Raw genomic sequence first — 23,569 nt, 5'->3', positions numbered from 1 at the left:
AACTCGGTACATTACCAACCCAACTCCTGAGTCATGATTTCAGAACCAATATTTGGTCACAATAACCCAACCTACTAACCCAAGGCTTTTACCCAGCAGTTGAGTTATGAAAATAACCCAGCATTTTTAAGAGTGTATGTTACCTAGCCACGAGCTAACATAGTTAGCTGGCGTTAGCTGAGGTTAGTTCATAAACTGCAGACTGTTAGGCCATTTCCAAATACTCAAGTACGCGAGTCCATACTCACGTTTTATTTAGTCTGGACCTCGTAAGTTCACACGGAAGACCAGACTTCCCAAGAATGCAGCGAGATCATTCTACAATTAGAATGGCAGTCTCCTATTGACATCAGAGCTCCGGAGTTTTTACTGCCATCCCCTCTTAATTTACAGTTTTTCTCAGTCGCTTTGGTGCGTTTCTCAGAACACCATTAACATTTGCACAGCAGTTAGTGCATTTCCCAAAACAATTAGTGCAAACTGCAAAACCTAGTGGATAGCCTGCAAAAGCACGTCACATGCACAGAATTGATTATCCATACCTCAAAACCAAGTATCCATGTCAATGAAACTGTCAGTGCCATCAAAATGAAAAGTCTTGACACCATCTTTATGAACAAGATAGTCAAATGACATTGTCATGTTTCCACTATAATAGTTTATAATTTCAGTGTTTCCCATTGCAAAAAAAAATTGGTGACACCTGAAAATGCTGATGACAGCACTATGGCCTACCTGTACAGCCATCTGAAATGTGCAGTAAAGTCACTGTAGATGTTATGGGAGTCTTGGGAGTAACTGAGACACTGAATACGTACGTTTCACATTTCCATTGTGTAGAAGTGTTTGTAATCCTACAGAATTGTGCAAAAGAAAAATATGCTACAGTCACTTGTGCACTGTAGAATACATGTAAACATAAAATCACCCATTTGGTAGAGCTGTGCACTAATGTGAACAATAAACAGCACATGTAACAGTACAGTAAATCATTCTGGCACATCCAGACGCTCCTGTCTGTCTGGCCACATATTTTCATCTACATCACAACAGATGTTATCCCTCGCAATGCAGCGAGGAAAATATCTCCTGGAGTGGCGAATCCATCCTCTGCAGGACCCTGCTGTGATGTCGTCACATGCTGCATCCATGGCTGCTAGCAGGGCCATTTGCTCATGTGGATTTCATTTGTCTTGAGTACTCTGTCAATTGTTGAAATTGGAACAGATTCAATATTGCCAAATACCGTGTAATTCTCTATGACAGCGCTTTGTATGTCTCTCAGCTTTATTGCATTGTTTGCAATGACCATTGCACAAATGGCTTCTTCTTGCTGTGGGGTAAGAAGGGGCCCTCTTCCGCCTCCGCGAGGTTGTCTTACAATCCTATGTGGTGCAGAGTGAACTTTTTGTGAAATTGCAAATACAGTACAGTAACATGTGATGTGTCTGAGATGGCACAGTACAGTACAGTGTATTACTGTTTGCATACCTGTTTTCCCTACGGAATGTTTGAATGATTGAACTGACAGTAGTTCTTCCAATATTGGGTTGCACCCTTCGACCAGCCTCCTCCATGGTGAGGCCGTGATTGACAACATGGTCCACAATTGTAGCCCTTATTTCATTAGGAATCCGCCTATATCTGCCTCTTCTCCCTCTTCCCCTTCCCCTTCCTCCCCCCATCCTCACCCCTCTTCCACGGTGCTGACCTTCCATTTTGTGTCACAGAAATGTAGAAATGGTACACACTAGCTCCTGCACAGTTTATATATGCTTGCCAATTGGGGATTCACAGGATTCATCCATAATTGACAGTGAACAAGTTGTTTGTCATTGGTTACAACTAAACTTTCACATGCCTCCTCATGAGTGACAGCTGTAATTCACCTGAGATCAATTGTTCAATTTCGGAGACATTTCCAGGAAAAATGATACAGAAAGGTATAGGATTTGCTTGACAGATGGCCAATATTTGGCATGTGATAACTAGTTCAACAATTTTGTGTGTGATGACTCAAGCAATGGATGCATGACTATTAGTTTTATTGGGAACGACTATTCAGCATCCATAGGTATGATTACTTTTGACTGACATGACATAAGCAAATGGAAATGTCAGAAAGCAGCAGGGAAATGTATGGAAGCAACTGATTCATGTCCAAAATCATTTGCAGTTTGTTCAGAGAGAGGAGAAATTGCTACTATGATGTGCACAAATGACTGAGTGTTGTGGAGGTTGAACTAATAGTTATGAGAATTTCAATTCTGATCTGAGAAACGCACCAAAGCGACTGAGAAAAACTGTAAAGACTTTTTTGTCTCGGTCTTGGTCTCATCTCACCTTTGTCTTGGTCTTGACTCGGTCTGTCTTGGTCTCGGTTTAGGCGATCTTGACTACAACTCTAGTATTAATTGTCATTTTAATCACAGTTAATTAGGCACATTCTGTTTAGACTGTGCAGTACTTTGGTCAGTTGAGGTTATTTTAAATATGCTAAAGAAACAAACTTTGACTTGAGTTTTTCACTCAGATATGCTGTGACATTCAAAAACAAACAAAATAACCTCTTACACTCACTTCTGAATCCATTTTTTAAGCTTCAGCATTTAACAAAATTAAAAGTTTGGCATAATCCATCCATCCTCAGTTTATTAAAGTATAGTTTGTCCTTTGTCCGAAAGCCATTTGAATTCTCCTCCCTCTTTGTAAACCAACTTCCTTCTGATTGTAGAACCAAAGTCAAAGGAGCAAACAGAATCTGCTGCTTGAGGGCACCACCTCCTCCACCTGCTGCTGTGGAGATTCAGAAAAATAAATCTGAACATAAAAAGATTTTTCGCTTTTGTTATTGGGAATCCCTTTTTGTTTTGTTTTTGATTATATTAGTACACTTCAGAGCAGAAATATTAGGAAAACAGATTTCAGCCGGCTGTCTCTCCAGTCATTCCTCTGAACCTGATTAGTGCTTGAGTGTAGAAATGCTCTTTCAATGGATGTTACATTTACTCACACGTGGGAAGTAACTAAGTACAAATACTTTTTGCTTTTACTTCCTACATTTTTAAACAAATATCTGTACTTTCTACTTCTTATATTTTCACTTTTGGTTTAACACAGTTAAGGTTATGGTTCTCCAAACATCGAGCCAATTTGAGAGTACCAGGAACACATGAAAGGCAGTCCTGTTCACTTATTATTTAGCAGAGAATGTGCCATAAAAAGAGATGACGGGCACCAAACCCAGGGATTAAAAGTGGGACAGGGTTTTTTTTGCACAACTGTATGTGTAAAGTTTCTCACACAGTGTGTTGCTAGCCAATGGTCCAGCTGCTATACTTCACAGGGAGAGAAAAGAAAGCTAACTTCACTCAGAGATGGAGAAAGGTAACAAAGATAGGAAAGGAAGAAGAGACGTTAGAGTCAAAGGTAAGGACTGCTCATGTAAAGCTTACATGGAAGTCTTCATGTTTTTAAATCAGATATTGGGTTTGTACATGTGACATTATGGTGATTGTGGCTCAAGAGTTGGGAGTTCGCCTTGTAATTAGAAGGTTGCTGGTTCGAGCCCCGGCTTGGGCAGTCTCAATCGTTGTGTCCTTGGGCAAGACGCTTCACCCGTTGCCTACTGGTGGTGGTCAGAGGGCTTGGTGGCGCCAGTGTCCGGCAGCCTCGCCTCTGTCAGTGCGCCCCAGGGTAGCTGTGGCTACAATGTAGCTTGCCATCACCAATGTGTGAATGGGTGGATGACTGGATGTGTAAAGCGCTTTGGGGTCCTTAGGGACTAGTAAAGCGCTATATAAATACAGGCCATTTACCATTAGGTTTTTTTCATATTGTGAAGCGTGTTGCAAAACAAACAGAGGTAGACTAACTGTGCAGGATAAACAGGTTAGTTTGTACTAACTACTGTGATGGAGTTACAAGCTCTGCAGGAAATTTAGATTTTTGTGTGTTTCTCTTTTAAGCTTTCAGATTCAGATAAACTGTCACGATCAGTCAATGCAAAACAGTCACACTCTTCAGGGTTTAAAGACTCATGTTTGAAGATGAAGAATCAAATACACATGGACACCAGTTGTTACTCTGAGAAGGAAAACCCTTCAACAGCAGACAGAGCAGTGGGGGAAAAAAGGTAATAGAAAAATATAAAACTTAGGTTTCTAAAATGTAATTTATTTCACACGTCCTGTCCGCCTCTTTGCTCTGGTGCCAACTAAAGGAGAAAAGGCAGCGGCAGTCACAGTTCTTTTATTTCACCAGAGGTTCGCTTTGCTGTGTTTGACACGCGCAGTTATTGTCTCAAGTATTTTTATAGTATTTTTTATTATGTTGGGTGTTGTCACTCAAGAAACGTTCTTCCGCAGAACTTCCCATCAGCAAACTAGAAAAACTAGTAACTGCATGCAGCATAGTTTCAGTTTGCACTACACCTGATCTTTGTGATGCATCAACAGTAACAACATGTTATTTAACAGAGCTAAATAAAGGCTGACAATTCAGGTTTGATTCACACTTTAATTCAGATTATAAAGATTATACCTAAATTATACAGATTATAATTCAGATCAGATTTATTTAATTTAAAGTAAAGTTCACACGGTGTTGCACTTTGCTATATGCTTTATTGATTATGAGCTTGACACACTCTGTCTGAGCAGCTTTTCAGCTAACATATTGCTCTCTCTCCTCCTCCTCCATCATCCTGACGTGGATGATGATGTCATTTAAGTAGGTGGCAGCATATGCAGCACCCATTCCATTAGGCACTGAAAAGTGGCAGGGCCTCTGAGCAAGCCAAATGAAAGTGTGACAAATTGGTACAAACTACGGAGTGGAGAAGGTTGTTTTTTCCTTGAACTCCGCAGACAAGGGAATTTGCTGGTAACCCTTGGTTCAATCCAGTGTTGTGTAAAAGCGACCAGGGTCGAACCAGTCCAGGGGCTTTTCAAGCATCAAACAAGAAATATTTAACTGAACAGACCCTCACATTATGTATTCACTCAGTGCCTGCATCAATGTGGAACTAAATTCTCCTTGTTATCAGCCAAATATCCTTGGGTAAGATACGAACCTGTAGGTGCTCTCTGATCCATCTATTAGAGTATGAATGTATGCTACTGTTAGCTAGAGCACTTATGTAGAAAAAGTGAATGGTTGAATGAGGCAAGTTGTATAAAGCACTTTGAATGCTGAAGCAGGACCAGTGAAAGGGACTGTCTGTGTGTGTGTGTGTGTGTGTGTGTGTGTGTGTGTGTGTGTGTGTGTGTGTGTGTGTGTGTGTGTGTGTGTGTGTGTATTCATGTTTTGATATATAATGATCAGTCTGTCTGAGGCAGAGTAAAGTTCACATGCTGACGTATGCAGACATCCATGTTGTAGCAACTAGTTTGAACACACTGATCACAGTTAAGCTCTGACACAGTCATACTTTCTTTAAAATGTTTTTATTTAATTATTTGTTTAGAAAATAGCATTTTTACTGCAAAGCAGTCTGTTTCTCTGTTTCCAGTCTATAAATCCAGTAACACTTTCTACCTTCACCTGTGCAGTAAAGACTGAGAGCAGAGATGAAACCAACCATCCAATCAATGAGCAGCATCAACACCTGAACTTTATTCAGACTTTGTTATAAATGAGTGCAGATAAATGAAATTATGTAAATATCCATTATGGATCTGGTACTTTCACAATTCAAAGCTTCCTAGATAGGTCAGCCAATGACGATGCAGCCTTTTGTTGGGTCTGAGACAAATAATTGAAACATGTTGCTGGACACAAAATTCAAAAAGAACAGATATCTGTAGAAAAAAGACATTAAGAACACCACCATCAGAGGCAAAAATTAAACCTTTGAGAAACTTTTGTTTCTCAAGAATACCCCAATTTTTCCAGTTATTTGTTGCATTTCAAGTTGTCCAAGTCCAATGACTAACTTGAAATGGTACAAAGGTAAGTGTTGAAATACCAGAGGTTTAAAAGAAAGGTAAGGTAAGGTCAAAACTGAAACATAATGTACATTTCAGAATTATACAAAAAGGCCTTTTGAGACACAACAACATGGGTTAACAATTGAAAGCTGTTCTATAACACAGGAGGTTGATCAAGCCTTGAAAGGTGCTACTAATTCCTACAGGTGTTCCAACTTTTCTGCATTATATACAACCTCCTCTGTCTGTATAAAAGCAGTGTTGGAACCCACTGTGGTACCATACCCTCGTGAGCAACAGCTGGACAGTATTGGACTGTAGAAAGTAGCAATTAACAATCAAAGACAGACAGACCATCATAACACTTAAAAATAACACCTAAAGAGATATTGAAAATAACGTAAAGGTGTCAGTGAGTACAGTTTCCTTCACCATCAGAAGGCACTCAGAAACTGGGACAAACTTTGACAGGAAGAGGTCTGGCAGAGCCAAAGCCACAACTGAATCAGATGACAATTTTCGAAAGTTAACAGCTTGCATAAAAGGTGGCTGACAGGACAATAGCTTCAAGCACAGTTTAATATTGGTCGTAATTAGCAAGTCTCAGTTTCAACTGTGAAGAGAAGATTTTCGAGCTGTAGGTTTGACAGGACAAGTGGCAGCAAGAAAGCCATTGCTAAGACATTAGAATAGGACAAAGAGGCTTGCCTGTGCCATGACACACCACCATTGGACGACTGGAATAAGGTATTATGGACTTAGAAATCAAAATTTTAAATTTTCGGTTCATCACGGAGGATCTTTGTGGGCCGTCAAGTAGGCGAAAGGATGGTTCCACAGTGTGTGACATCAGCTGTCAAACATGAAGGAGGAAGTGTCACAGTATGACAGAGGTCTGTCATTAATGCACCAGAGAAATGGACAGTGGTTCCTCAGAGTGACCCAGGGAATGGTTACTTTGTCCCATTTAGATGAAAATTATCTTAAATTATCTTAAATTCTAAAGGAAGATCTGAACAATACTTTTGTCCTCATCACTTTCCAAATCAATGCAGCACTCCTTCAGAGAGCACTTCAAAGTCTCCTGAGCTTAGAAACCAAATTAAAGGTGCAATCTCAATTTAATAATGCTGTCTTCTTCCCTTTTACTTTTCACAACATACAAACAGGTGTTTATAAGTTTCTGTATGAATTTGCTGTTTATGTCCTTATTTTGACACTAAGTCTTCAGCAGCTGACTCACTCTTACCAGTAGATGGCACAATCTCCTCATTCTCATTTTCCATTAAGTGACTCTCTGTTTTTTTAATTTTTAATTTTCCAAAAAGTAAAACCATCAGAAATGTTTATTTCTCTAATTTGATTTCATTTTTTTCTGTTTATTTTTCTACAGTTAATACGACAGGAGAGATATAAAAATATTAACAAAGAGGTTGATCCTCATCATGCCAACTGCTTCAAATACTTATTATTCAGAATCTGATCTGATCCTAACTATTTGTTCATTAGTGTGTCACTTTAATGTTTGAGCAGATATCATTTCTTTATATAGGTTTTTTTTTTCACCTACTTCAGCAAGTTTCAGTGGTGGTTATTTGGTTATCAAATATCCATTGTTTTCTTACTTACTGTCATACACACCGTCAGGCTGATGTTTCTCTCACATGTCACGCTGGACTGAATCCAGAAGGTATCTTGGTACAGTCTAGAGTCCGAGGCAGTCAGGTTGTTGAGAGCAAATGAAGTAGAATCATAAAATGTCTCAAGAACTAGGGATAGGGTTCAGACTTCTTAAAAATTAAAATTAAAAAGTGTTCTTAAGCAATAGTTATCTTTGGACATTCCACCTTTTTTTCACTCATATTTAGTCCAGTCCCTGTAATTGACCATTTTTAGAAAAATGTTTTTTGTTTGTTTTCTGAATTTATGTTGTATATTTATGTTTGAATGATTCATCATTCAAACATAAATATGATTAATCATTCAAACATAAATATACAACATAAATTCATAAATATACAACATAAATATATGTTGTATATTTATGTTTGAATGATTAATTATTCAAACATAAATATACAACATAAATTCAGCAAAGACCTAAGATATACCTCTGGACTTTCAGTTGATCCTTGTACTGTTCACTTAAAATAATCACAGGTGGTCCCAGTGGAAGAGTGGCTGTCAAGAAGCCACTGCTAAGGAAGGGAAATGGGGAGAAAAATACGGGGTATGCCAAATTACACAGGAACTCTGTGTCAAAATCAACAGGTGGCAACAGGTCTGATGGAGTGATGAAAACACATAAATCACTATCAGTATGTGTGGAAGTCAAGAGAGAGGATCAACAGTGAATGTCTACAGCCATTTGTAAAACACGGTGGAGCAGAATGTCATTCACAAATCCTGGAGAACTATTCCGGAAGACTACTTTAAAAAATTACAAGAAACCTGCCTAAGAAATTTCAGGCTGTGTTGAAGAATAAAGGTGGTCATACCACGGCTCATCAGAGTTGTACAAACTGTTATTGACATATATTTTGCATTTCCATGAATGTGCGCACATTTCTATTAATTACTGCGCCTGCTTCCCATTTTCAAAATATAATGAAATGAACAGTTACCCAAGCCCTTCAACATTTTTTCATCCTTTATCAAATAGATGTGCAGTGAAGAGTGACAGGAAAGTGGAGGAGAGACAGAGGGGAAGGCGTGCAGCAAAGGGTCGTGGGTTAGACTTGAACCCAGACCGTGTGTGCTCAGCCATATGGCACTCCGATGGCATACAAACAGAATACCATCACACGGGAAACAGAACTATCACAATAAAATATATATGTGTAATTCACACTGAGATACAGAACTGGGAATAAACATGGAGAAAGAACTAAACCTACACTAGAGACATAACACACAAACCATGGAAGGCACAGGAACAAAACCTAAGAACTAGAAATCACAAAATACTAAATAACTTAGGTCATGTCCACACTAATACATTTTCGTTTGAAAAAGACTCTTTTTCTCTCTGTTTTGGCCTTCCGTCCACACTGAGATGGCGTTTTTGGTCAAGGAAAACTTTTTGAAACCTTTCTCCAAAGCGGATACATTTGAAAACGCTGTCGCAGTGTGGACAGCGTAACCACTGGCTTTCGGAAACAATGACGCATTTTAGTCATGTGATGCAGTCATGTGACTAATTAAACTAAGATAGCAGAGAGCATTATACAGTAGTTGTTTTGTTTGCTCTCAATTTTGACAGCCCTATTAAAGATTAATTAATATCAGTTTGTACATGCTTCAGATAGCTTTTCTTCAAATTCTTTAATTTTCAATCAGTTTTGCAACTTTGTACTTTTGTGTTACTCACAGCAACAACTACATCTCATTATTAGTCCATTTAAAAAACTCTGTGCTTTTCCTCAACATTTTGGTGCGATGTTTTGCGATGAATAGCCGGAAAGTAAATAAACGGCAGACAGAAATAACGCAGGTTGAATCATCTTACATTTCACTCATGCGCAAAACAGTAACATAAGCGTTTCAGGTGTTTCAGTGTTGACGAACAACTGTTCGGAAATGATTAAAAACACTAGTGTGGACGCGTAGTGTTTTTAGCCAAAAATGTTTTAAAATTTATCCGGATTAGTGTAGCCTTAGGAAGCTAGAAATACAAAAGACTAAACTATGAAAAACATTAAATCAAAGAAGATTAAATATTAATAAATAATCAAAACACAAGCACTGGGTCACCAGACCCAGGATCATGACATCCGGCAGCTGTTTTGCTGTGGCTGCATTAGAGATATGCATACAATAAAAATAAGCTCTAAGCTAAAATTCAAATAGAAACAGTAAAATATGATAGTGATTGAAAAAGTCATGAAAAATAGTAATGATATCAAACATCAGCTCAAACTGAGCAATGTATTCAAAATACAGAAGGTTGTTTAAAAGGTGCTTTTGGAGGTAGTTGTCATTTGTGGACAAACACATCTGTCTTTGTTTTTGATGCAGCATTTTATAAAATTCAGATCTGAAATCATAACAATGAAACAGCTTAAAAAAAATTAGCATCAAAACAAATCTAATGTATATTACCAAAATCCACCAGATTCTACTCCAGGGCCCTTTGTGATAGATTTCATGTTTCATTCAAACTAAAGTGAAACACAGCATATGCAGTGCTATTCAGGCACATTAAAATATTCCTAAGAATGGATCCTTGAATAATTGTAGCTTCCATCTTTAAAGGAGTGAAGAGGAAGAAGTTTACAAGGAATCATTTAGAACAGTTTAAAACATCAACTCATTGAATCCATTAACCTTAAAATGCGTAGAGTATTTCTCTAACAGGAGGACACTCTTTATACTCAACTCAGCACAGACACACTGAGGCACCATGAAAAGACAATAAAAATCCAGGATAAACAGGTTCAGTGAATGTGGTGTTGAAGGTGTGGAGGCGGATCAGAGTGCCAGACGAGACTCTGTAGAAGGACATAGTGCCAGCAGGACAGTCCACATACACTGCTACTCTGTTAGAGACAGAGGAGGAGTAGGAAGAGGAGGGGGGGATGGTTGTGGATCTGCAATTGTGACAGACAAACTGAGGACCACCATCAGTGCAGTGCAGACTCCAGGAATGATCATTGAGTCCAAACCAACAGTCATCATTGTTTCCTTTCCTTCCGACTCTTCTGTAACTCACTGATATAGAAATGTTTCCCTTCCACTCGACCTCCCAGTAACAGCGACCAGTCAGTTCATTACTACATAGCAGCTGAGGCCAAACATCAAATCTGTCTGGATGATCAGGATATGACTGAACCTCCATAATATTATGTGTCACCTTCCTGTTGTTGTCAGACAGTTTGAGGTTTCTATTTACTGTGCTTGTGTCGATTGTGAGTTGACAGGAATCTGATGGAGAGAAGAAACACAATCCAACTGTCATCCATCATCTGTTCATTGATTAACACTTTGATGATGACTACTGACATCGGAGATGTAAATCAGTGATGTGACAGTTTGAAGATGTCAGTGTTGTGGTGTGGTGAGAGAGAAGAGAGAACCCAAATGCAGGACTTGCAGGCAGATTGACGATGTGGATGGTGTTTATTGCAAGGACTGGACGGACAGAACATAAACTGACTGAAACTGAATGACTGGTAGACTGAACTGAACCAGAAAACACACATGCAGATTAGAGGACAAGACAAGTAACTGAGGAAAACCGATGACTTAAATATACTGGATAATGAGTTGAAAATAAATGAGTTTCGGTGGGCGGCCGCGTGACCAGTTGCTAAGATGACTCAATTTGGGTGGATGACCGCATGGACAGCACGTAAGATGAATCAGTTCGAGTGGGCAACTGTGTGGCCAGTGCCAAAGACAAATCAGTTCAGGTGGGTGGTTGTGTGGCCAGCGGCAGCACCCGCGATGCTCCACTGTGGACCAGCAGAGGTGATGGGACACCTCTAACAGGTGGGAAGGTTGCTGGTGGCGTGATTTGGCAAAGCTCTCTAGTGGAGAAAAAGCAGGACCCACAGGTGGGAAACCTCTGGTGGAGACTTGGCACCGGAACAGGTGGAGGAATTGGCCAGACCCTAGCCGTCCCAACTCGAGAAACAAGTATGGATGCAGGGATGGGTTGAGTGGCTTCAGTGTAGGGACAGGTGCAGGAGCTGGCTGGACACCAGTCACCCAAGCCCGGGGAACAGGTATGGGTGCTGGAGTGGACTGGGTCTCAGCTGTCCTTGCCCTGGGAGCAGGCATGGGAATGGGTGACGGCTGGACGTCAGTTGCCCCTACCTGAGGAACTGGCAAGGGTGCAAGGAAATGCTGAGTGCTATCTGCCCGGGGAGTGGTACAGGGACTGGCTGGGCCCTAACGGCACTGCGAACAGGAGCAGGCTGAGAGACAGGTCTTGGGGCTGGGAGACAGGTCTTGGCATGGAGACAGGACGAGAGAAGTGATCAGATCTGGACTTAAGAATGTCCTTTGTGAAGCCAAAAAGGGAAAAACAGTTTTTATGGGTGCAGGGTGGTAATGACATTTTTTTTGACAGTCCACCATAGGTTGACAATAACTAATCACTGGCTTTTTTAGTAGAAGAAATGGTATTTGGTCTATGGTGAGGAGGAGTCTTTGGCTCATGGTGAAAATGAAGAAAAATGTCTGACTCACTCACCACCAGATATTGCAGCTTGCGAGAGCAGCGGCAGCAGCAGCAGCGGGAGCTTTGGCTGAAACAACAGACCTGCTGAATGATGTAACCTCCATCAGGATGAGATGGGAGGCGGAACCGCTTTGACACGACAAGGTGGGAGTGCTAGTGAATGAGGCAGTAGGTGGACGCATGAGGACCGAGCAGCCGGAGATCAGCGGTTGGCGCCTATTTCCCATGGCTAAGGCTCGCGTGCAGGTGAGGCAGCAGGTGGAGGACTGCAGTGCCTTCAAGGACTCTCCAGAGCCAGATGAATCCCCTCAAAGACATGCTCATGTTGGAGCATAAGCCACAGATTAACCCCCAGCTCTCTTTCCAGAAAGAAGAATGCTGCCTGCTGCCATTGGTATAATTCGAGGTCCACTGGGTTCATATCATGTCTTCGCAGCACGAGTCTCGTCATTCTATCAGCATCGTGGTGTGGTGTGGTGAGAGAGAAGAGGGGACCTAAATGCAGGACTCGCTGGCAGATTGGGGAAGTAGATGGTGCATATTGTAAGGAATGGATGGACAGAACATAAGCTGACTTAAACTGAACTGGGTAACACACACATGGATTAGACTGTGACAAGACAGGGAACTGAGGAGAACTGACGGATTAAATACACTGGATAATGGGGATGATAAGAAACACGTAAGTACATAGCTGAACTTAATCTAACTAACAATACATAGGAAGTGGAACAGAACATAATGCACACAGAAAGATAACTAAGACAGTAAAACAGGAAACGGGGATAGAAAACTCAATGGTGACAAAGCTTAACTGGAAACACTGGGTCAACAAGCCGGGCATCCTGACAGAAGATGGTTGGATGTGTACTGCTTTGTTTTAATAAATCACATTAAAAACACACTTACACTTCCTCAGACCTGGTTTTAACCATCGGACTCCAGCAGGCTCCAACCTGGAAGGAGGAGGGGAGAGGAAAAATCATATGTCATTAAGATTACTTCCAGTCTGAGTTATTGTCTGATTACTGACAACTTAATGAAGACAAACAGAGAATTAGAAAATCATTCATTTTCAAATATATATTCTATTCCATCAAAATATAACAATAAAAATTTAATTGCGACTGTTGTTGGCTAGCATACAATGTTAAAAATAATAAAATGAACAACAGCAGGATCTCTGACTGTGGTAATACAAACCTAAATATGTGAAGAAGGCAACAAACACTGATCCTTGAATATTTTATTTATATATACAAAGATTTAACAGCACGGTAGCTAACAACACTATACTAAGTGAACTGCTGTGGATGATTATCAGCAAAGCACATTTTGTTCAACAAAAATCATTCTCAGCTTAAGCGTAGGTTTTATGTTAACTGTTCTCTACATTCACAGCTGAATCCAGAATAAATATGTTCAAGTACTCTCTTCCTGTTCAATCAAACACTCTTCCCCATACCTGAGAGTCTTAAGTCTCCAGCGTGGATTCTTCAGTCCAGCCGAGAGCAGCTTTATTCCTGAGTCTCCTGGATGATTGTAGCTCAGGTCCAGCTCTTTCAAATGGGAGGGGTTGGAGCTCAGAGCTGAGGCCAGAAAACTACAGCCGTCTGCTGTGACCAAACAGCCTGACAGACTGAAAACACACAACACTCCATCTGTGAGCTATGATTTTCTGTTTGTCAGATACAATAACATTTTTCAATTTCCATCCATTCAATTTCATTTACCTTTATTTATAAGAGACAATTCCCAATGGACAACAATAGTCACTTCAAGTTAACAGAGTAAGGCAACACACTACAATATTAGCGAGAAAGCTGCGTCCAAGATGCAGCTTTGCACATTGGCATACTCCCCCATATTGCTTGTCTTGTGTGTTTATGGTGTTATGATGTGATGATATTTGTGCTTTTTATGTGCTGAAGTTTTTTTGTCTTCTCCTCATGCCAACTACTTTGGGGATAAGTTGGAGCAGAAATTGTTTTTTTCTCCTGATCTGCCCTTTTGTGTTACACATTACACATTCCTGTCTCCCTAACGTGAAGTTTGTGTATTGTATGTATGGTCAATATAATAAAACCTTTCTTCTTTCTTCTGTTAGTTATTATAACCCACTAAACACTGGACATAGGACAGACATGCAGATCCCATTGGGTCCATTCTGGACATTATACGACATCCAAACTAGGTCCACAATTTGGACTTCCAACCACAACCCAACCTGAAGGTCAATATGACATTCACCTTTTGAAATTTGGACTTGGCAATTTTTTATAGGTCATGTGAACATCTATAACAAGTGCAGAGAATATACACATTTAATAACATAACCCAGATTTTAAAAATGCATAAATAGTAAAAAATAAGTAAAGTCTAAGATTATGAATAGCAAAGAGATAAATTCATTTATTCAATTTCTTTATTTTATTAAAAAGTCAAAATTCATGTAAAATGAGTAAAAACATATGTGCATTGTTTAATATAAGCCAAAAGCCAAGCAACATATTTAAGTTATCTAAGTGATTTATATGTCATCTTTAACCTAAGAAGCAAAAGACCGTGGCAGATCTGAAAACGCCAGGAGTCCGATTTTCTCGCCGGCTCTAGTGGGCCTTGACCTCCTGATCAGCTATCGAGCTGGTGAATAACAGGTGTCTCCGAAAACATCAGAGCAGTTTTGCCAATATGTGATGTCTTAATAAATCGAACAGATATTTGAAGTTTACACAGCTACATTTTCATCTTTCGGCTGAGGACCAGGTGGAGTGCCCAACCCGGGTCAGGGACAAGTTCCTGCCCCAAGTGGAGGAGTTCAAGTATCTTGGGGTATTGTTTATGAGTGATGGGAGAAGGGAGCGGGAAATCGACAGACAGATTAGTGCTGCGGCCGCAGTGGTGCAAACGCTGTTGTGGTGAAGCGAGAGCTGAGTGTAAAAGCGAAGTTCTCAATTTATCGGTCGATCTACATCCCTACCCTCACCTATGGTTATGAGCTGTGGGTAGCGACCGAAAGATCAAGATCACGGATACAAGCGGCGGAAATGGGCTTCCTCCGAAGGTTAGCTGGCATCTCCCTTAGAGATAGGGTGAAAAGTTCGGCCAATCAGGAGAAAAAGCAGGACCAGGATCAGTAGAGCCACTGCTCCTTCACATTGAAAGGAGCCAGTTGAGGTGGTTTCGGCATGTGACAAGGATGCCTCCTGGGTGCCTCCTGGGTGAGGTGTTCTGGGCATGACCCACCGGAGGAGGCCCCGGGGCAGACTCAGGACATGCTGGAGAGATTATATCTCTCGACTGGCCTGGGAATGCCTGGGTGTTCCCCCGCACAAGCTGGAGGAGGTGGCTGGTGAGAGGGAGGTCTGGGCTTCTCTGCTTGGGCTGCTGCCCCCACAACCCGGCAGCAGAAAATGGATGGATGGATATTATCATCTGAAAATATCTTAAAAGTTCATTTTGTGACCCAGAAAGAGTAATAATACAGCTAAGTAGCTGACACCATATTCGGAAACTGGAACTGGCTGAGCCGTGCTATGAATTCTGAAATAGGTTGGGCCACGAACCTGACCCATCCTTCAAATCTGGGGAAATGAAGGAGGTGTTTGTCAGCGCAAACGCATTTGTTGACGCATTTTTTGCCCTTTTACTGAAAAGACTTTAGTTTGGAGATCTTATTGGATTGCTAAATTCTCAAGTCTTAGCATAGGCCTGCAAAGTAGGATGTATTTGTGCGAGCTTTATGTTTAGTTTTTGGGTCAGTAATTGTTTCTATTACCAGTGGTCTACACTGTATGTGGGGATTCATTGTACAGTTAGTATATTGCTGTTTTTCGGTTAGCCCGAATATTAAAACATGCCGTTTTATTATTTTGGCTAATTAAAGGACTGTTGCGAAGATCTACTTTACATTGTGTATGGTGTAATTTACTGCACTGTTAATCACTACTGTTCATTTTCGTGGGTAATACTACTTTTACAAATCAGACAAGTGAATTAAAAGTAAGTTAAATTATACAGTACGAATGTACACTGAAAAAAGAACCCAGAGCCCACTTACTTAATAGCATTGCGTAAATAAGGCCAAAATAAGTATAATATTGCTTAAAAATATCAAAATTGTTTTCAAGAGGCTACATATGAATACAGATTATATATGAACAAATACTATTTATTATGTATTATCCTATTGATTTGTTCAGTACGTATTTTTTATTTTATTTTTTATTTTGCATTTTCCTGCTTTTGTTTGTTGAAATATTAAAGACATAAAGAGATTCAGTAGACGTCAGGTCTTTGGGTCCTTGTGCTGCTAAAAGAGGAAAAGGAACGCAAATTAGCCATGTGATGTAGGTTAAGAGATTAGTTGAGAGAGTACCCTGACTACCCTGCTGTTTGCATGCTTTGCCTTGCACTGCTGTGGAGAGCTTTTAAAGAAGTGTATGTACTGGATGTAGCCCGGATAGGAATTCCGCAGTAAGTACTTATAATTCCTATGGACTTTTGTCCAAAACTCAAACACAGCAATAGCGGAGAAGAGCAGCTAAAAGTTTTAAATATTATTGTTTCTGTGACACAAAATAAACTATTAAGATATTTTCAGATGAGAATGTAGCTGTGTAGACCTATAATATCTGCTCGATTTATCATATTTGCAAAAGTGCTCTGATATTTTTGGAGAGGTCTGTTAGCCCACCAGCTCAATGGCTGACTGGAAGGTCAAGGCTCATTAGGCTCATTAGAGCTGGTGAGAACAGCGGACTCCCGGCATGTCGCTTGACTGTCTACTAAAAATTAAAATAAAAGCGTTCTAACATCTCACCTGTTTGTTATTATTCGAGCATACATGTATAGTATTTGTTTTAATAGAGAGATTAAGCTTGTCTTTCTGTCATGCCGTGATTGTACTTAACTGTATAAAGCCTATTAGACATTATAAAACAAAACATATGTAATAGCAAATTTTGTCAGACTGCTTAAAATACCTTTTTAAACTCTTTTTTTCTTAAAGAAATCTACTAAAAATTGCTAGGTGGCAATTTTTCACATCATGTGTAATTTCCATTCTAAATATTAATCACAGTTAAATTGACGGGAGATGGCAGTAAAACTCTGGAGCTGAGATATCACCAGCTACACTGCTGTTCCAATTGTAGAATGATTTCCAGCTGACAAACTGGCCTGTAATGAGTGTGAATGTCAGTGTGCCGGGGGCCTATATGTGAGTATAGCGCATTTAGTATATTTACATAGCGTATTTCTGATAAGGTATCAGTGAGTTAACCACTAAGACTTAATATCATTTTAAAGGGTATTCAAAGAGTATATTTCATTTACTGAATGAAACTGTAATATCATTTGAGTTAAAAAAAAAAAAAGTGTGTTTTTGTACTTTGTCTGTCCTACCCTTATGTTCAGTAAATGTTCAGTTTCTGTCCTAAAGAGTGGTCTGGGGTCAATTCTTTCTTTAATGTTTATGCAGGGGTTTACTCTTAGTATCCCTGATTCCTGTCCATACGACAACCATTTGTGGAATCTGTGCTATAAAGAACCCAACACCCCAACTAGGAAGTCGAAACTGAGGCAAGCAGGGTTAGACTCAGTATAACGAGTGGGTTGCTACATGTACAAGGACTTCAGACCTTAAACAAGAGGAATAAACTGCAAAAAATCTGAAACCAAGTCTATCAAAATGTCATGCATGGATATATGAAGAATGAAGAGGCACTGCATTGTATATAAAATGAAATATACTTGGGGAAGACTACTACATTTATTGTGGTAACCACACAGGTTTAAAGCTGTTTTGTGGGAGGAGCAAAAGCTGGTCTGGTATTTTGGGGAAGTCAAACCCATGGTCGGAACTGCTTCAGTAATGCCTACCATGAGTCTTATTTTTTAATTAATTGAAAATAATAATCCAAAAAAACCCCAAAAAACTGTTTTCTCCCCTTTATGAAATATTTACACCAAAATTGTTAGTGGAGAAAAAAGAAAGTGAAAAAAAAGTTTGAGAGAACTGTTAACAAATAGGTCACCTGTAATAAATGGGTTACAGTCTTATGAAACATTCCATCAGTTTTTCATTGCCCATAATGCAGGGGAAAGGTTAGAATAACAATTAAGTAACTTTATTATGTTTAGGTTTTTTCCTACTTTCTAACGAAAATATACTTTCTGTATTAATATGACTTAGAACTGATATTTGGGCAGGATTTATTTTCTCCTTCAAACCATGGGTGTTTTTTGAGATAATTCTCTCTCTCTCTCTGCTTTTTTGAGTCACTGAAGTTCACTCAGCTGTCCTATCTTCCTCTTATGATGAAGTCAGGCTCAAAATTCTCGTTTTTTTTTTGTGTGTGTAATTGTGTAATGTACAATCAATACTGCAAGAAACTTCAGAATACTGTCAGAAATTGGGATTTTATGTTTAGTGGACAGAAGTTCCTCTGAAATAAAGACTTCTGTTTTTTTAAGAAAGAATAAAAATCTCAATTTTAAGAAATGTAACATTATGTTGTACAAATTAAAATTAAACAGTGAATAAATATCACCAATAACCTCCTATACTGATTATTTCTATGAAGACATTTCTATAATGTTTCCCAAAATTCTATATCATTAATGCCCATAAGAATCTTAAACATGTCATTTGGAAGTTTTTGTCCTACCAGCATGAAAGGATATTGGTATGTCATAGACACATAATGGCTATATATATGCAAGTTTATCAGTTCATAAAGTAATTTTCTAAAAAGAAACGATAACAAAAACAAAACGTGACTATAAAAAATGTTATGACTGTTTTTCAGAGTAGAATCATCCACTCAAAGGTAAATAAAAGGTCACTTAACAATTGCTAAGCTTAGCTGTTTGTGCAACAATATAGATTTTAAATGACAGTGCATGAACATTTTTGAATCCTGACCTGAGAGTTTTAAGTCTACATTGTGGAGTCTCCACTGCGCCAGACAGAAGCTTCACTCCTGAATCGTGCACATTGTTGTTACTCAGGTCCAGCTCTCTCAGACTAGAGGACCGGGAGCTAAGGAACGAGGACAGAGCTTCATAGCTTCTCTCTGAGAGGTTACAGGCGCTCAGTCTGAAAATTAATCAAGAACATAAATAATATGTTTCATATATTTAATCACTTTTTTTTCAGTAATACTTCAGGAAACCTCATAACATGCAACAAAAAATGGATGGACTTTAATTGGTTAATTTTGAGAAACAAAATATGTCTTGATCTGACCTCAGACTAGTCAGCTTGCAGTTCAGATTCTGCAGTCCAGCAGAAAGACTGTCAGAGCTTCTCAATGAGAGATTACAAAGACTCAGTCTGAAAATTAAAACATGAACAATGAAACAACACTCGTTAAACTGTAATCAGGGTTCAGTAAGGAGCTACTTACTACTACATTTAGCGCTATTTACTTGCAGTGTGTTTTAAAGAATCCTTATCATCTGAGGTTAAACAGGTTAAAAATGTGACAGTTTCACTTAAAACTAATGTAAAAACAACAATTCATAAAGCTGACATTTATGGGCTAAATTTTTAACTGTTTAATTTTGTCAGCTGAAAAAAAAGACCAAAAGAAAAAAAATGAATATATTTGATCTGACCTCAGAGTTCTCAGTTTACAATGTGGACTCTCCACTGCTTCAGACAGAAGCTTCACTCCGGAATCCTCCATGCTATTGTTACTCAGGTCCAGCTCTCTCAGGCTTGAGGACTGGGAGGTGAGAACTGACGACAGAGCTCTACAGCTTCTCTCTGAAAGTTCACAGATGCTTAGCCTACAAAAAAATAAGAAAAAATACAGAAAGATTATATTTATGGCATTTGTTCAACCTAAACAATAAAAACTAATATATTGGAGTCCACTAGAAGTTATGGTTAACTAGAAATCTCTTAAGTCATAAAATGAAGGAAACTATTTAAATTTCCTTAAAATCCTAATTACACTTCTGTATTTGCATATAAATAAGTTACAGGCTGTTCAGTGCGCAGGGTCTTTTAGGAGATCCATCTGTGGTGATCTGAATTAGGCTCTCCTGCTCAGACACTGATGACGAAGTAGGCACGGAGGTGAATGGGTAATGTATCCAATCATTTAACCTGCCCGTCTATGAGAAGTATCAGCATAACTGCGCCGCCAGCTCCTGAAGGTGCATGTTACAGTCATGCTTTACACTGTTTGATAATGTGTGCTTCTGTGTTGTTTTTGACCATGCAGTTCTTCCAAAGGTTTAACTTCTTTATCATGGCCACAACTTTATCATAAACAATGAATATGGTTGTAGAAATGCCTTGTAATCCGAGAGTGAGTTCGTTCAGACGGGAAAATAGATGATGAGCCAGGCACGTAAGGTACTCTACATCATGCAAATGTTCAGACAGCTCAAAGGGATGGTTACTGAAGAAAACTTTACGTTCTTCCCTCAGCTCAAAGAAACAGGGCAGCACTTTCCCTCTTGAGAGCAAGAAAACCTCTGTGTGGAGTAATACAGTTTCAGGCTCGCTGCCCATCTCACTGCACAATGCAGCAAATAAGTGGGAGTTCAAAAAGTTAATAATTTTTACAGTGGTGTCCAAGACATGTTTCAGATGGACAGGTATTCCCTTTGCAGCAAGAGCCTCTCTGGATGCTGCAGTGTACCCAAGAAGCATCTGGCGCTACTGCCTGTACACACAAACCACACCTCTTTGTCTCCCAGTCATGGCCCATGCACCATCAGTGCAGATGCCAACACATCTGTCCCACACGAGTCCATGTGTGATCATAAATGTGTCCAGCTTTTGAAAAATATCTACTGCAGTTGTCCTTTCTTCGAGTGGTTTACAGAACAGCATGTTCTCCTTGACGGTTCCTTCATGAATGTTGTGCAAATATACAAGGAGCCACATCCGTGGACTTATTCAGTTGTATTGCGTAAAATTCACTGTGGCGTATGTGCTGAAGTAGCTGCTGTAAAACATTTTCTGATGTTGCATTGATGAGACAGCATTGTTTGATGATGGATTCAAGGTTCTTTATTTGTCACATGCATAGTTATACAAGTATAACACACAGTGAAATGTAGCCTGACACGCTCCTCAACATGTGCAAAAAAATTGGGGGGGGGTGTAGAGGAAGAACATTATATATATATATATATATATATATATATATATATATATATATATATATATATATATATATATATATATATATATATATATATACACATACACACATACATATATATATATATATATATATATATATACACACATACATATACATATACATATATATATACATATATATATATATATATATATATATATAACCAAGTGGCCATAACCAAGTGGCCGGCATAGTGTACAGGACCATCTGTGCCGAGTATAACCTGGAAGTCCCGAGGTCAAAATGGGAGATGCCCCCAAGGGTGGTGGAGAATGACCGAGCTAAGATCCTGTGGGACTTCCAGATACAGACGGACAAAATGGTGGTGGCTAACCAACCGGACATAGTGGTGGTAGACAAACAGAAGAAGACGGCCGTAGTGATCGATGTAGCGGTTCCGAATGACAGCAATATCAGGAAGAAGGAACACGAGAAGCTGGAGAAATACCAAGGGCTCAGAGAAGAGCTCGAGAGGATGTGGAGGGTGAAGGTAACGGTGGTCCCCGTGGTAATCGGAGCACTAGGTGCGGTGACTCCCAAGCTAGGCGAGTGGCTCCAGCAGATCCCGGGAATAACATCGGAGATCTCTGTCCAGAAGAGCGCAGTCCTGGGAACAGCTAAGATACTGCGCAGGACCCTCAAGCTCCCAGGCCTCTGGTAGAGGACCCGAGCTTGAAGGATAAACCGCCCGCAGGGGCGTGCTGGGTGTTTTATATATATATATATATATATATATATATATATATATATATATATATATATATATATATATATATATATATATATAGTATATACATTGGGTGAATGTGCAGTAGTGGCAGCAAGCAGGTGAATTCTGTACATTATTATGAATAGACATCTGACTATTTTACAGGATAGACAATATAAACATATTTAAAATTAAAGGAATTGAAATGTACATTGTGCCTTGGTTTAGTGTCTGGAAGAGTCCTGACTCAGTCAATTATAGATGATGTGAGAGGGCGGGTGTGTGTGTTTAGGGCACGGATGGCTTGGGGATAGAAGCTCCTCTTGAGTCTCTCTGTCCTTGCCCGGAAGATGCGGAACCTTCTACCAGATTGCAGAAGTTGGAACAGTTTGTTGCCAGGATGGGACGGGTCCTTCAGTATCTGCGCTGCTCTAGTCCGGCATCTCCTGGCGTAGGTGTCCTGAAGCGGGGGGAGAGCAATCCTGCAGCAGCGTTCTGCTGTACGGATCACTCTCTGGAGAGCTTTTTGGTCCTTCACACAGCTGTTCCCAAACCACGATGTCATGTTCTGTGTGAGGATGCTCTCCACAGCACCTGTATAGAAAATCCTGAGGATCTTTGGAGAGACCCTGAACTTCCTCAGTTGTCGTAGGTGATACAGGCGCTGCCTAGCCTTTTTGGTCTGGACCTAAATGTGGGCAGCCCATGTCAGGTCTGAGGAGATGTGGACACCAAGATACTTGAAGGACTGCACCCTCTCCACTGGAGCTCCATTGATGATAATGGGCTTGTAGTCTCTGTGCTGACCCCTTCTGAAGTCCACCACCAGCTCCTTGGTCTTGCTGACGTTCAGCTGGAGGTGGTTGTCCTGGCACCACGATGCCAGATTCTTTACTTCATCCATGTAGGCCGTCTCATCGTTGTTGGAGATGGCACCCAACACCACTGTGTCGTCAGCAAACTTCACAATGGTGTTGGAGCCATGGGTGGCCACACAGTCTGAAGTGTAGAGGGAGTAGAGCAGTGGTGAGAGGACACAACCCTGAGGTGCTCCTGTGTTGATGGTGATGCTGTTGGAGAAGCACCTGCCCACCCTCACCACCTGAGTTCTGCCAGTGAGGAAGTCCAACACCCATGCACACAGATGGCTGTTAAGTCCCAGATCCCTCAGCTTTGTGAACAGTCTGCAGGGCACTATTGTGTTAAACGCTGAACTGTAATCAACAAACAGCATTCGCACATAGTTACCCTGTTTCTTGTCCACATGGCTGAGAGTGGTGTGTAGGACGTGGGCGATGGCATCCTCTGTGGATCTGTTGGATCTGTAGGCGAACTGCAGCGGATCTGTGGTGTCTGGGATGGAGGAGAAGATGATGTTCTTCAGCAGCCTCTCAAACACCTTCATTACTACCGAGGTCAGTGCAACTGGCCGGTAATCGTTCAGGGATGAGGGTTTGCTGTTCTTGGGCACAGGGATGATGGAGGGACTGTAATGGACAGGGAATGGACTGTATTGTCTTTTTTGCCTTTTCCCCCAACATTCTCACTACCATATCTAAAGCAGCAGGGAGAATGC

The 23,569-nt window shown here is 40.1% G+C and overlaps 1 protein-coding gene across 1 annotated transcript in view; it reads right to left on the bottom strand.

The window, feature by feature from the left end:
- Window positions 1-8,026: 8,026 nt before the first annotated feature.
- Window positions 8,027-23,569, bottom strand: part of LOC146546951 (NLR family CARD domain-containing protein 3-like) — a 34,561-nt gene continuing 19,018 nt past the window's right edge. Inside the window, exons 9-14 of the mRNA XM_085265360.1 lie at window positions 19,738-19,911; window positions 19,367-19,453; window positions 19,043-19,216; window positions 13,580-13,753; window positions 13,024-13,070; window positions 8,027-10,853 (exon numbers count right to left, since the gene is read on the bottom strand). Of these exons, the coding sequence (XP_085121486.1) occupies window positions 10,309-10,853; window positions 13,024-13,070; window positions 13,580-13,753; window positions 19,043-19,216; window positions 19,367-19,453; window positions 19,738-19,911 (1,201 nt within the window). The 3' untranslated portion in view covers window positions 8,027-10,308. The remainder of the gene's footprint in view (window positions 10,854-13,023; window positions 13,071-13,579; window positions 13,754-19,042; window positions 19,217-19,366; window positions 19,454-19,737; window positions 19,912-23,569) is intronic.

This window comes from Mchenga conophoros, linkage group LG23 (genome assembly GCF_057382185.1).
Source record: "Mchenga conophoros isolate Kocher_MC1m ecotype Shallow Benthic linkage group LG23, M_conophoros_male_GT1.1, whole genome shotgun sequence".
Taxonomy (NCBI): Eukaryota; Metazoa; Chordata; class Actinopteri; order Cichliformes; family Cichlidae; genus Mchenga; species Mchenga conophoros.
The sequence above is the reverse complement of the archived record's forward strand: the minus strand, read 5'-3'. Positions and strand labels throughout refer to the sequence as shown.